At 46.8% G+C, this 14,330-nt stretch overlaps 1 protein-coding gene across 1 annotated transcript in view; it reads right to left on the minus strand.

Moving 5' to 3' along the window:
* LOC308050004 (uncharacterized protein) overlaps nucleotides 1-14,330 on the minus strand; it is a gene marked incomplete at both ends in the record, with an annotated part of 103,844 nt that overhangs the window by 23,686 nt on the left and 65,828 nt on the right. The window contains 7 exon segments of the mRNA XM_080359912.1: nucleotides 3,726-3,761; nucleotides 4,709-4,780; nucleotides 6,927-6,998; nucleotides 7,166-7,222; nucleotides 9,851-9,886; nucleotides 10,968-11,003; nucleotides 12,321-12,365. Of these exon segments, the coding sequence (XP_080216038.1) occupies nucleotides 3,726-3,761; nucleotides 4,709-4,780; nucleotides 6,927-6,998; nucleotides 7,166-7,222; nucleotides 9,851-9,886; nucleotides 10,968-11,003; nucleotides 12,321-12,365 (354 nt within the window).

Genomic DNA, 14,330 nt, shown 5'->3' on the forward strand with positions numbered 1-14,330 from the left:
CCGCTGACTAAAAGGATGTGAAGGCACCAGATGCCAACAGCCAGATGAATTTAAAAGGGTAGCGGCAACTTGCTGAACTAATGGCTGAACTTTCATCTTCCTACCTACACACAGCATGCAACCATCTTAAAAATGTAAAGATTGTCCCAACTCCTTCATCATGCATAATAATTCCATCTTTGTTAAATATTCAGAGGGATTCAGAAGGTTGAAGCTCCGCCAAGGGAAAAGAGTAAGAGTGTGTTGTATCTGCACACGACAAGGAGAGGAAGAGGAGAGGAAACCCTACTTCCATTTTCATATATAACCTATTTAAAATTTACTTGACTTCCTCAGTTAATTAATCTTCTTCCAGCAACTTTAATCCTTAAATGGTTATTGGTCTTCAGGTGCACAGCTTCGTTTTCATGCCTTGAGAACTCCATCACTCTCAATGACCAGCGTGGATGGAAATATCCAGGATTTCTCCCATCCTTCGCCCCAAACTCCATGCTTGTGGTTCTGCTGCAACCTGGCACTGCCAAATTTGCTCTGGCAGAGCTGAAGAACAAAGCCCATCAGAAATCGTTCTGAGAGCAAAAGCAGAAGGTCCAGGGAGCTGGTGGTTCTCCCATCCTCCAGGTAAGCTGAAGCAGGACACCGTGGGGATAAGGACATGGCTGTGTGGATGGTGTTACCATGTACACCCTGGCTTCCTCAGATATAGGGTAAGGATCCACAGGCTGCTGGTCAAAGATAGAGCCCAGCTCATGAGAGGAGGTGAAGAACATCTCTGAGCTCCAACTTGTAGACCTAGTGAGGAGGACTGCAAACCAGAATGGACAGAACCAAGGCATGTTGATAAATGTAGACCCTGTAAACCCAAAATAGGGCATAATGCTAAGAGAAGGGTACTCAGAATAGAATTTTAGGGAGTATAGTGGGTTAATTTGCTAGGATATTAATGCAAAAAGCATGTGAAATAAAGAAGAAGAGCCAGAAGCCTTAATACATAATCAAGATTGCAATTTAATAGTCATAACTGATTGTAATATTAATATAACAGGGTGAAGCATGGCAGGAATATCAATGTAACCACAGTGCTCAGTGCTCTTAGAAAAGAGGAAAAAGGAGGAGGAGGTGTCTTGAATATCAAGAATATGCTCATTTGCCTGGAGGTCCAGTTGTAAAGTCAACTAGATCCATTTAAATTCTCCAGGCAATGATTATAGGGAGAAGAAACAAATGCTGTCACTTGGGAATTCCTACGGATCACCAAATCAAAAGGGTAAATGGGTGAGATTTTTTTACAAGCTGGTTGAATTACTCCGAGTGAGCTCAGCACAACAGAAAAGGACTGTCACATTTTTACCGTGACTTGGTGGCAATTTGTGGATATGAAATATGGAATTAGAGGAAGTTGAAGGACAATGAGAACTGCTAGCCATTAACTTCGAGACTTTGCATAGGACAGATTTGGTACAGCTAGACTGGACCAAGTAGTGTCTGTCTTTAAGAAAAAGAGGGAAGAGAACTTGGGGAATGACATATCAAACAGCCAAGCCTAACTGTACAGAATGACTTGGGGAAAAAGTAATCAAAGTGTTTGTGAGCACTTTGAGGATAAAGTGAGACCTGGGCTTGTGGAGAACGAGTTACATCAGGATGTTGTGTCCTAATACGAGTTTCTGAAATAGATGATGTGAATCATGCTCTAAGAGTACCCTAAAGCTGCCAATAAAACAAGTCTGAGCACAGCTCACTCAGATGTGGAAAGTGAACATGGCAGACATGTAACCTGAGGTCAGATGAATTTCATCCCGGATGTCGTATATCATGGCTTTTCCAACAGTGCCCCGGACTTTTGCAATTTTGAAAATTTAATGAAGGACTAAAGCCAAGCCTTGTTACCTCAGCTTAGCTCCAAGCACAGCACAGATAACATTAACCCGCACCAGCAGAATCCCTAAATATTTCCAAAAGAAACATTACTTAGTTTTCCTCAAATATTGATTGACAAAATACCACTTTCTGGTAGTTAACTGTATTAGCCAGCAGGCCCAGGGCAGTGACCGTCCCCTGTGCTGGGCACTGGGGAGGCCAAAACTTGAATCCTGAGTCCAGTTTTGGGCCCCTCACACCAAGAAAGGCCTTGAGGTGCTGGAGAGAGTTCAGATAGGGGAATGGAGCTTGGAGCCAGGGGGGTCGGGCTCTGCTCCCCAGGAAAAAGCGCCAGGAGCAGAGGAAATGGCCTCAAGTTGCACCAGGGCAGGTTGAGGTTGGATGTGGGGAACAATTTCTTCCCCAAAGGTCTGTTGGGCATTGGAACAGGCTGCCCAGGGCAGTGCTGGAGTCACCATCCCTGGAGGGTTGAACGGATGCAAAGATGAGGTTTTCAGGGACATGGGTTATTGCCAGACATGGGTTAATGGTTGGACTTGATGATCTTGGAGGTCTCTTCCAACCAAAATAATTCTATGATCCTACAGTTACGTGCTGATCCCTGTGGGTGCCAGCAGAATAAAGCGCATCTTTGCCTGGATGGTCACTGGCCAGGGTGGAGTCTGTGCTTCCTTTGCACTCAGCAGCCTCAACAAACATCTTTGCTCTACTCCTGCTCTACTACTGCTTGTCACCTAGGGATTTGGGTGTTCACTACAAAGCAATTCCAAAAATGCCTACGTGTGGTGATCCCAGATGGACCTATAGCGTGCTGAGGTCTTAGAGCACGTTACAGCCCCGTCGCTTCGGCAAAGTGCTCAGAAAGTTGTTTACAACTAGGCAGGGGTTGAAATTCTTAATTGGATGAGGACCTTTTTCTCAGTGAGTAATTACCAGCCTGGATTACGGGTTTGTAAATAGTTACACAGACATGAATGGTAATGAGTGGGCAGCGCTGAACAGCTGTGGAGCCTTTACGGCAACAGATAGTTGCTGAGAGTCACCCACTCACACACAGAGAGGGATAATTGGGGAATAGGTTAAGAAAATACTGATATTTCTTATTGCAATAAAACAATGGAACATGCTCCTGTTTCCATGACCTGAGAGAAACAGTCCCAATCACCTTTTTGTTCCCTCCCCTCGTATTCCTTCCTTTCCCCGATGAAAATAAATCAGCGGGGACTTTTTTTCCACTTTGACCAACTTTGGAGACCATTTTTTCACTTGAGGTTTCTTCCAGGTGAAATGGTGAAGTTCAAAGGCAAATAAACACTTTTGCAAAGCATTGCAGTGAAACAAATATTGCCTCCCCCCCCCAGCTACAATTTGCCAGGAAACCAGGTGAATTCAGAGATTATCCAGGTCCTCTAGCATAACTGCTTTCCCTCTGGCCAGCAACATGCACCCACTGACCACTGAAAACAGCCACTTGTAGTCCAGCGTCTTAATGATATATATGTTCCTCCTGGGATATACAACTGTAGTTGCAATTCTTCAGTCATTTGAACAGGAAACATTGTCTGTTCATGGCTGGCAATGGCCCTCAATACACTAAATGCATATTTGACGTGTTCCTTGATGCAAAATGCAACATCCCATTAAAACATACCTCTGCCTGTGGTCCCCTCTGCTGGTTTTCCAGCAAAGCCTCTTTCAACGTGGGCTTTGTGGAGCAGCACTGAGTCAGCATCACCCCATCCCAGCTCACAGCCCACACATGTGGCTGTGGGGAGAGGACCAGCGGCACAAGACCAGCTCCACACCTGAAACTCTCAAAGGCAGAAAAACATGTTCCAACTCACGGCAGAGCCCGGCAAGCCTGGTTCTCCTGGCTCCCCCTGCAAGGAAAGTGGTGATGGTTACCATGGGGAAAATCTGCATTTCTTCTGGAAATGAGGATTGCTGTAGAAGATACCTACAGCTGTGGAAGAGACAAGGGGACCTTTGAGGACCTGGCTGCAGCAGCAGCTGGAGGGGGCAGGTAGGAGCCCCCAAACATCTCAGCTGAGCAATTGAATGGAGCCCTCACACCAAGAAAGGCCTTGAGGTGCTGGAGCAAGTGGAGAGAAGGGAACGGAGCTGGTGAGGGGCTGGAGCACAATGTGATGGAGCGGCTGAGGGACCTGGGGGGTTCAGCTGGAGAACAGGAGCTGAGGGGAGACCTTCTGATCTCTGAACTGCCTGAAAGGAGCTTGGAGCCAGGGGGGTCGGGCTCTGCTCCCCAGGAACAAGCGCCAGGAGCAGAGGAAACGGCCTCAAGTTGCGCCAGGGGAGGTTGAGGTTGGATGTGGGGAACAATTTCTTCCCCAAAGGGCTGTGGGGCATTGGAACAGGCTGCCCAGGGCAGTGCCGGAGTCACCATCCCTGGAGGGGTTGGAGAGATGGAGATGAGGTTCTCAGGGACATGAGTTAGACGTGGACTTGGCAGTGCTGGGTTTACGGTTGGATTCAATGACCTTAAAGGTCTTTTCTAACCTATATAGATCTTTGATTCTATAACTGGACAGCAGTTCACTTCGCACACCTAAATGCTGGCATTTCAGGCATTTCATTATTGACCATTTCACCCCAGAAAGGTTCCAGAGCTCCCTGCTGCTTTACAAAGTAGAAGTCTTTAGAAGTCTCCTGGAAAAGCGTAACTACTTCTCCTTGGTAGCCCCATAACATTTCAATCAGAAATTTTGGAGAAGGAATGCAGGATTATACTCCGTGAGAGAACTGTGAAGGAATTTTGCACATCAGTTCTTGCTGGGGATGCCTTAACAGAGGTGGTCACTGTACTCACCTTCTGTCCCACCGGTCCTCTTGTTCCAAAAAGCCCCATCACTCCCTTGGAACCAGCTTCACCTTTGAGTCCCTGGAATTTTAAAATCTCCGTCAAATATATTTTGACTACCTACTGCTCTTCAAGGGACATCCCCATGGGAAAGGCCCATAGAAGAACCCGTGGAAATGGTGGAGAGGATAACAAAAGCACAATTTCTATAGCAGATTTCAGCCCCAGGGACACCAGAGGTCTGTACAGCAGCCACCAGCTGCAGAACAGCTTGGCAGAAGCTTCAGTGACCTGTCCTGTAAAAGAGTTGGTGCCCATTGATGGGGGCTGAAGGAAAACAAGCAGAAAAGGGTCTCAAAGCCTCTGGATGAGCCAACTTCTTGCAAATACTCAGGTACAAGACCCTGCTGGAGTTACTGGTGGTGGAGATACAACTTTGGGTCTCCATCTAAACTCACTCAGATACTCAGACAAGAGATGTTCTTGCTCTAAGAGATGCTTACATATGATTTTTTTATTAGAGAGTAATCTGATAGATATCGTATGTGGGCTTCATCTGACTTAAGAAACAGGTATGACCCAGAGGAGCATCTCCACAAGTTTCTTTTCCAGTTGCTGGGGACTTAATCAGCTCAAGCAGCTGTGGTAAGGACACAATTTGCCACTTCTCAAGGGAGATGCCCACACTGGGTCAGGGCATTCCCACCCTGAACTACATTGGTTATACATGTTCCCATGGAAAATAATGAGAGCTCAGTGTCTAGCTCAGACAGGGATGCTGCTGTTGTAGGTACTTATATTGATTCAGCAGCATCCTCGTCCTGGGTCAGACTTCTGGAGCAAAAAGCATTAACAGATTATGAAAATAGGGATGATTAGTACACGGAGATTTAAGCCATGACTCAGTCTGAGAGTGGGAGAGTTACGTGATTCCGCCCAGCAGAATGGTGATGGGTTGAGACCTAAGACCACCACAGGGTGCCCTCAAAGAGCAATGGCAAATGGAGGAGCAGGCGACTCGCTTTGCCACCACCTAGGGGACAGCCCTGTGTGAAGAACACAAACAGAGGAGCCAACCAGGCTTTAACAAGAATGTCACAAGAGCTAGAGGGTTTGAAGTAGCATGTCCAGCTCTTGGAGGGAGAGAGAGAGATGTGGGACTCTTATAGTGCTGCAGTAATAGAACAGTCACTTTTCCCAAAGTGATCCAGTACTTCGTACACCAATTTTAGATGGTTCCACAACTACAGACTTGGCACTTGGTAAACTGGATGTCTACCACATTCCCAAGCCCCAGCCCAGCATCTTCCTCTGTCTTTCTGTGGTAAGAGCTGGACAAGTGTGTCCTTGTACAGCAGGGATGTGGGAAGGGATGATGCAGCTCTGGAACCCTCAGCACAGGACAGACATGGACCTGTTGGAGAGTGGGCAGAGGGGGAGCACTGGAACAGGCTCCCCAGGGAGGTGTCAGGGCCCCAAGCCTGACAGTGTTCAAGAACAGACTGGACAACGTCCTCAGACACACGGTGTGACCTGTGGGGTGTCCTGTGCAGAGACAGTTGGACTTGATGATCCTTGTGGGTCCCTTCCAACTCAGGACATTCTATGATTCTATGATCCGAGGCTGGAACAGCTCTGCTGGGAGGACAGGCTGAGAGACTTGGGCTGTTCAGCTGGAGAAGAGAAGAAGAGAAGAGAAGAGAAGAGAAGAGAAGAGAAGAGAAGAGAAGAGAAGAGAAGAGAAGAGAAGAGAAGAGAAGAGAAGAGAAGAGAAGAGAAGAGAAAGAGAAGATAAGCTCCGGGGTGACCTTAGTGCAGCCTTTCCAGACTTAAAAGGGGCTGATAGGAAAGACGGCAACAGACTTTTGAGCAGGGCCTGTTGCGATAGGACAAGGGGTGATGGTTGTAAACTAAAGGAGGAAGATTCAGGCTGGACATGAGGAAGAAATTTTTTACGTTGAGGGTGCTAAAACACTGGCCCAGGTTGGCCAGAGAGGTGGTGGATGAACCATCCCTGCAGACATCCCAGGCCAGGCTGGACGGGGCTCTGAGCAACCTGAGCTGGTGAAGATGTCCCTGCTCATGGCAGGGGTGGCACTGGATGAGCTTTGAAGGTCCCTGCCAACTCAAACCATTTTGTGGTTCTTTGATGGAGAGATATCAGTCCCTTCCACACACAACCAGTGACATTATGATGTCTCTCTCAGTTGCACTGGGAGGTTCATACCTTTTCTCCTACAGGGCCATCCTCTCCCTTCTCGCCTTTGTCTCCATCAAAACCTGGCAGGCCCTGTTCACCCTGAAAGGTAAGACAGACATCAGCGGATTGTTCTTCTCTCCTGGTGGACCCAACTCTCAGCCACTGGCTCTGGACCAAAGTGCTGGTTTGGAATGCTTATTGCAAGCTGTGCCCAGTGCTGACACCACCAACAGTGGACAAGAAACAGCTTTAAAAGTCAAACTTACGGGATCTCCTTTATTGCCTTTATAGCCCTGGGGTCCAAAAATAGTAATGGGATCACCCTAGAGAAAGGAGACACAGAGATGTAGACACTCGGTGATACATGAACTCAAGGGTCCCACTGGATGCAACCACACTGGCTATGATGGGCGAAACTGTGCTCCATATACCAGGGGAAATCTCGTATGCTCCACAGTACAATGGGTTAGTCTGTCCTTAACTAAAAGCTGAATGATGAATGTGAACAGAAAACTACAAGTCCTGAGGTTCCACAGTGACCTCTTACTCCAAAAAGCATTGTGGCCCACTGGTTTTACATTAGTCTAGATGTCATGGCTGGAAATGGAGCTGTGCACGTCATGCCCCTGAGGTTTGATTCCTGATCCAATGTTGTCAGTGGTGGGACTGGTTCATATTTGATGTGATGCCTTGGCTCATTTGTCACCGTATATCACTCAGGATGTCAAAGTTTGCATTTCTTCCCAGGTATGGGAGCTCGGGTCTACTCATGGTGTCCTGATTTATGGACACAGAGTCAGAGCTAAGGAAGGAGAGTGGCACTTAGTGCACCCCTCAGATGTATATTTTGAGGGTCAGACCCCCAAACTGTCAACCAGAATGAGCCAGTAACTCTACGGACACATCCACGCCAAGTCTATTTACCAGCTTGGCAGCTGAGGAAAGACATTTTCCTCCCCAGAGACTGAAGAAGCTGCGACAAAGCTATTCCCATGCAAGAAATGCCTCTGCTCTAGCAAAGTAATGGTTGTGTCTCCAAAGTGGTGATGCTGTTGGAGGAAGGGCTAAAGACACCTTCTAATAGGCAAGTGTAGCCCATTGGAAAAGGAGTCCCTTGGCACCAGGTCTCTTAAGTGTTCCAAACATCCCTGTTCAGGGTGACAGTTCCTTGCTGCGAGAGCCTTAACAACCACTCATCAACCGATATTCCCCAAAATCTGATAAACTTTTGCAGTTTATCCAACCATTGCAATCAGACCCCAATCAAATTTTGCCTTAATACACCCTCCTACTCTGAAGGGTCTATAATGGAGGTGGGATGGGGCTCAATCAGTTCTCGGTACAAAAGGGAGGATAAAGATCCTGTAGTTTGGTCCAGTACATAGCACAGGCCCTGGGATTCACACAGTTACTCCTGTGTTGATCAAGGGAGAGTTAGAAAGAAAGTTAAGCTGTAATCATGTGGAACAAACCCAAGCCAATTATCCTCCCCTCCTGTTTTATCTTGCACTCCACCTTGTATTTTATTAAGGTATTCTTAGGGAAAAAACATTACACATTCCTTCAATTTGGAAAGTTTTTTTGGGGCCTCTTCACGAAGCAGATTAAGAATTGATTCGTTTCTGGAGCGAGTCCCCTTTGAAAGTATTTTCCCCAGAGACAAATCAGCCTTAATCATTTAATACTGCATGACTCAAAGGCAGAATCGTCATGGAGGTTTTCTAAAACTCATTTTCTAACAAGCCATTTCAGCCAGGAAGGAAGTTAACAAAATATTGGGTGAAAGTTCAGCATTTTCTGTGCATTTTCCAGAAGCGCTTGGGTAGTTATTTTTGCATTGCCTGCTATGAGCCAGCTCAGGCATTTTAAGATTGTGGTTTGCTTTGGGGTGAGCTGCTTATAGCAAAATTAGTAGAAATTTTCTTCCTCCCTTAATTCACAGGAGGCATTTTTGTGCCGCAGCAAATAGCTACCAAAGTGACTTTTTTTGGTTGTTGTTTTGTAGGATCCTGCCAAAACTACCATGCAAGCTCAACTTGGAATGCTGTGTCCAGTGCAAGGAAGGCATCAGCAAGGTGGATGACACCTTGTGGGGACCCCCAAGAAGAAGGTGAGCACCTGTATGTTGTCGTCCACTACCTACATGGGTGTAAAATGTAGAGAGGATGGATCCAGGCTCTCCTTGGAGGCCAACAGTGGAAGGACAAGTTGCAACAAGTGAAATTTCTATTAGACAGAAGGAAAACTTCTTCACCCTAAGGGCGCTGAGGCTGAGCAGGGACACAGAGAAGTACACAGGAGGTCCTGAGCCTCAAATCCTATAGATTTCATTGGTGATGGGATCTTGATCCAGGAACATGGGTGGCAGTGCACCCAACACCATGGATCAAAGGTAGGATTTAAAGTCTTCTTTGATTAAAGGCATTTACATGCTACCATGTGGGATCTTTGCTCAGGACTAAGGGTGATTGTTTTAAAGTAAAGGAGGGAGATTCAGGCCAGATATGAGGAGGAAATTTTTTATGGTGAGGGTGGTGAGAGCCTGGCCCAGGTTGGGCAGAGAGGTGGTGGATGAACCATCCCTGGAGACATCCCAGGCCAGGCTGGACGGGGCTCTGAGCAACCTGAGCTGGTGAAGATGTCCCTGCTCATAGCAGGGGTGGCACTGGATGAGCTTAGAAGTTCCCTTCCAGCCCAAACCATTCTGTGATTCTATGATTCCATGCTGGGTGGGCTACATTCACCCACATGTAACAACACGAATCCTACAAACTCACTAAGACCCCAGATATTTGAAAAACACGTATAATTTTTTTTTTCTCTATTTACACCTCTACCTTGTAAGATCACTGACATTTAAATAACTGTCTATCTCCTTACTGGTAATTATAAAATTCTGGAACCCTTTTACCCCATCTGCCCCAGAAAGTCACAATCTGCAATGTCCTTACTCTTTCTCCCTTGGGTCCCAGAAGTCCCCGATCACCCTAAACACAGGAAAAGAAACAAAAAAGACAGTGAGAAATTCCCTTTTGACTCACTGTTCTTGTGTTGCTCAGTCCATTGATTCACACTCAAGCCACTAAGATCTATCACAGCTGGAAGTCAGTTCCTCTGGGCATTCTGCAAAATGATCAGCTTACCACAAGAGATTGCGTACAACTAGAATTTATTGCCTTGACAAAAAAATAAAGACCCAGAGGACTAAAGTGGTTTGTCTGATTTGATGCTCTGCGTGATGCTCTGATCTGTGATGTGGGGCTATTGCTGAATTTTGACCTCTCAATGGGACGTAGCATCTCCATGCTACAGGGATGGGTCTACACTACATCTAGGGTGGGAAGACATCCTATATAATACAGGATTTCCCAAATTTCAACCTCAAATCTACCATGCTTTACTGAAAGTGTATGAAATATTAGCTTTTTCTGGAAGATTTTTATAATGGGCATGGGACATGAAGCTGAAGGTCAGGACTCATTCCTGGTGGCATTTCATAACCTTCTCCAGTGCTCAAGACTGGCATGGTGGCAGCAGGAGAAGGAAGAGGCTGCAAGGACGAGGAGGGGACAGGAAAGTAGACACAGACAGATCTGTGTGTGGATCCCACCCCTGGCATCCCATCGCACACCCCTGACATTCAGACCAAAATGTGTTCTTCTCAGTATTGCATTTTCCAAGGGTTGCGGGTGGGATGTAGGAGGAAACCAAGGGGACTTCTGGTCACATAGGCAAATGAAAGGGTATGTTTTGCCTGTTTGGTGATCTGAATATCTGCTCCCTAGCCCTTTTCCCCCAACCCTGCACATTTGGGGATCAAGCAGAACATACCAGGGGTCTCCTTCTGTCCCATATTACCTTCTGAAAAGACCTAGGCATGCACAAAGACCACATGCACCCTCATCCCAGCCCAGGCTTTACTGAGGGCTGCTAGTGCCACTTCACACTTCATATCCTGACCAAGGTGCCATCCCAGTTCACCCCCAGAAGATGCTGGGATTATCCCCACTGTTTCAACAGGAGCATCAGCAGTGTGGGCTGCTGCAGAGAAAGATAACCGTTGCTTACTCTTTCGCCTTTCACACCCGGGAAGCCTTTTAGACCCTGCAAGAACAGAAAACAAGACGTGAAGGTAAATATCAGAAGGGGAAGGTGTTAGGAAAGAGCAACCTCTGCTTGAAGGCAGAGCTGACTCCAAGGATGGGCTCCACCATGGAGAAGCTGCTGGTGGGACTGGCACAGGAGTCTCTACTCTCCTTTCCTTCTCTCCAAGATCAATTTCAGAAGTAAATCACACTGTTTCAAAGAGAAAATTTAGCCTTAAGGTTCTGCCCATCACTAGGTCTCAGGCACAACTCAGGATCTCTTGGTGGGTGTATAAATTTAGTCAATGTCCCCCCTTTTGCAAGGCACGTACTGTGATTTTTGTATGTTTAGCAAGAGGCAGCCTCCACCTCTCAGAGAGCATTGGGGAAGGGTTGCTCCTGGAGGGCTCCTCATAGGTGGGGGCAACATGGATCCCCAGATGTCCCCCAGGGCAGGTCAGAGTCCTTGGAGACAGAGAAGATGAGAAACACTCCTGGAGAGCTGAAAAGCCATAGTGGTCACTCCAGGTGTAACTCATTTGCAAAACTGGGGGACTGGTGACCTCCCATGAACATGCAGAGAGGTGGGACCTTCCACCTGCAGAGCTGGCAGCTCATCACAGAGGTGGGCATGGACAGGGCAGATGGGGAGGAGATAAAGCACAGACATTTCCCAAAGGGCATAAAACCTGGGCTTTGCCATCCCCTGTGCTGCTGGCTCTGACCACTGGGACACATCATCTTGCAAGCCCTCGTTGTGAAAGGGCCAGTCTTGCTGAGAATCAGCCCTTCAGGGTTGAGATTCCAAAGTGAAACCTGGTTCTGCAACCACCATTGGCCCTCTGAGGAACCTCATAAAGGCCCATCTGGCTCGTAATAACAGATTAATTCTGTTAGAGACAAAAGTCTAATAAATAAAAAGATGTTTGTTGAAATGCCAGCTGTGATCTGTGTCGCAGTCCCCTATCAGTGAAAATGGAATTTACAACAGAATAAGATGCTGAAATTCATGCAGACAAAGCAGACCTGACAAAGAAGAACAGAGAGGTAGTGATGCTTTAGGAGGACTTCAAAAGCAGCCTGTGGGTGAGTCGGTCAAATGGACAAGAGCATAGAGCAACAGTGCTCAGCACAACAGATGATGTCTCACCACTGCCTATGATATTTACACTGACACATCCCAATATGTCACAATTCAGCTTCCCCAAATCTCTATTTCCCACTTGAAAGCATTGACCCAGTTTAATTTTTTCATTGCTAACATGGATTTTGCCAGCCCTCAGCCCACTGTTGCCCATGCTGTAAAATCAGCTCTCCATGATATTTTAACACTCACCATCATTCCAGGGGGGCCCCGGACACCCACGATGCCCTCGTCACCCTGTGAAGAAGAAGATAGAGGACGAAAGATGGGACATAAGCTGGCAATGTGTGCTTGCAGCTCAGAAAATCAATAATATCTTGGGCTAAGAGAGTTGGGGTGTTCAGCTGGAGAAAAGAAGCTCTAGGGAGACCTTAGTGCGGCCTTTCTGTGCTTAAAAGAGGCTAATAAGAAAGATGGGGACAGACTTTTCAGCAGGACTTGTTGTGATAGGACAAGGGGTCATGGTTTTAAACTAAAGGAGGGAGATTCAGGAGAAATTGTTGCCCTGAGGGCGGTGAGAGCCTGGCCCAGGTTGGCCAGAGAGGTGGTGGATGAACCATCCCTGGAGACATCCCAGGCCAGGCTGGACGGGGCTCTGAGCAACCTGAGCTGGTGAAGATGTCCCTGCTCATGGCAGGGGGGGAACTGAGTGATCTTTAAGGTCCCTTCCAACCCAAACTATTTTATGATTCTGTAATAGGGTTACTGATGGCCACCAGCAAAGACAAATGCAACACACACAGTCAGAGCTCTGCACTGAGGACAATAGGAATTAAGCATGCACAAGCACAGATCCTTGAGCAGTTATCCAACCTTGTTCACTTACACCTCCATCTGAATTAGGTGCCTTAATTCTCCTACTGACCTGGATCAAAGAGCCTAAAGTGCTTGAGACCATCCACCTGTCAATGCAGGTGGACACTGCAGTGTTTAGAGAATTATGCTTTGGTCAGCTTGAAGCTTCAGTTTCTCCTCAGTCCTTGAGAGAAATATGCATTTGTGGGATGATCTGCGCCTGATGTAGCATGCTATTAATCACTCCAAAAAGGTGCCTCTTCCTCTCTCTTGGTATAGAGATGCCCCAGCAGGACTAGCTCAGAAGCTATCTGAGGCTGGATGATATGGTGCATCCCACTCCAAAAGCTACTTATCTCTGACAAAGTCACATGAAACAAGGGACAGAGAGAGGTCTAAGATGGTCCTGGGACAGAGAGACTTCTTGACACTGATTAGAGGGCTCAGTAGCTTTTTCTATATATTTATAACTCATTACCAAACATGATTTCAGGAGGGCTCACCACAATAAATAAGGCAGCCAAGAATTCACCTGGAACTCACACCATGGACTTGCAGAAGGAAGAGGCCACCAGTCAACTGCTCAACAGTAAGTTGTGCCTTTGGAGACTGATGTGAGGCCTATCTTCAAGCCCAGCTGTGGTATCCAGATGCTGAAGGCCTTGTTCTGAGCCTCCTTTTAAGTGTGCTATTGGCTCCTCATAAACTTTGCTACAAGGGATAGCTGTGCTAGTGGGTCTATGAAATCCTATTGTGACCTTCCTAGGTAGATCCTACAAGACTTACCTGTCTTTAAGATGCCTAGACCCAGGCATCGTCCTGTGAGGCCAAATTTAGATCTCTCATATAAAGCCAATGTAATCTGAAATTCTGTGATTCACTTTAGATTTATGCTGGAGTCAGAAGAGCAGAAACATTATTTCATAATTTCCTCCAGATAATGAAGCTTGAGCGAGGTTTACCCCAGACCTCTCACAGCTGTTGACATTCTCATTAAGTGCTTTGTCTCAGGGGCCTCATTGAACAGTTCTGCTGGCAGATGGAGAGTTTGTCTAAATGGATTGCAGCATAAAATCAGTTTATTCGTGGAACAGCCACAGAAGCAGCAAATTGAAACATGGCCTCTGATTACAACTCAAGAAGGTCTCCCTGGGGTCTTTGCCAGAAGGAGACGAAAACTTCTTAGCAACGTGAGAAAAAGTGAACGTTGCTGTCCCAAGGATGATGAGGGCTGGTTTTCCTTTGCCAGGACAACAGGAGGGAAGAGGGGAAGTAGGATAAAAAAGAGCTGGAGGCAGATTTCTGAAGGAATGAGTAGCATCCCCAAACCATATAAAAATGAAGTGGGTCTTCACCGAACCGCTAGAACTAAGACATGCAGATGTTGGGGTGTAGATATTGACTTCA

This window comes from Nesoenas mayeri (assembly GCF_963082525.1).
Source record: "Nesoenas mayeri genome assembly, chromosome: 1".
Lineage (NCBI taxonomy): Eukaryota > Metazoa > Chordata > Aves > Columbiformes > Columbidae > Nesoenas > Nesoenas mayeri.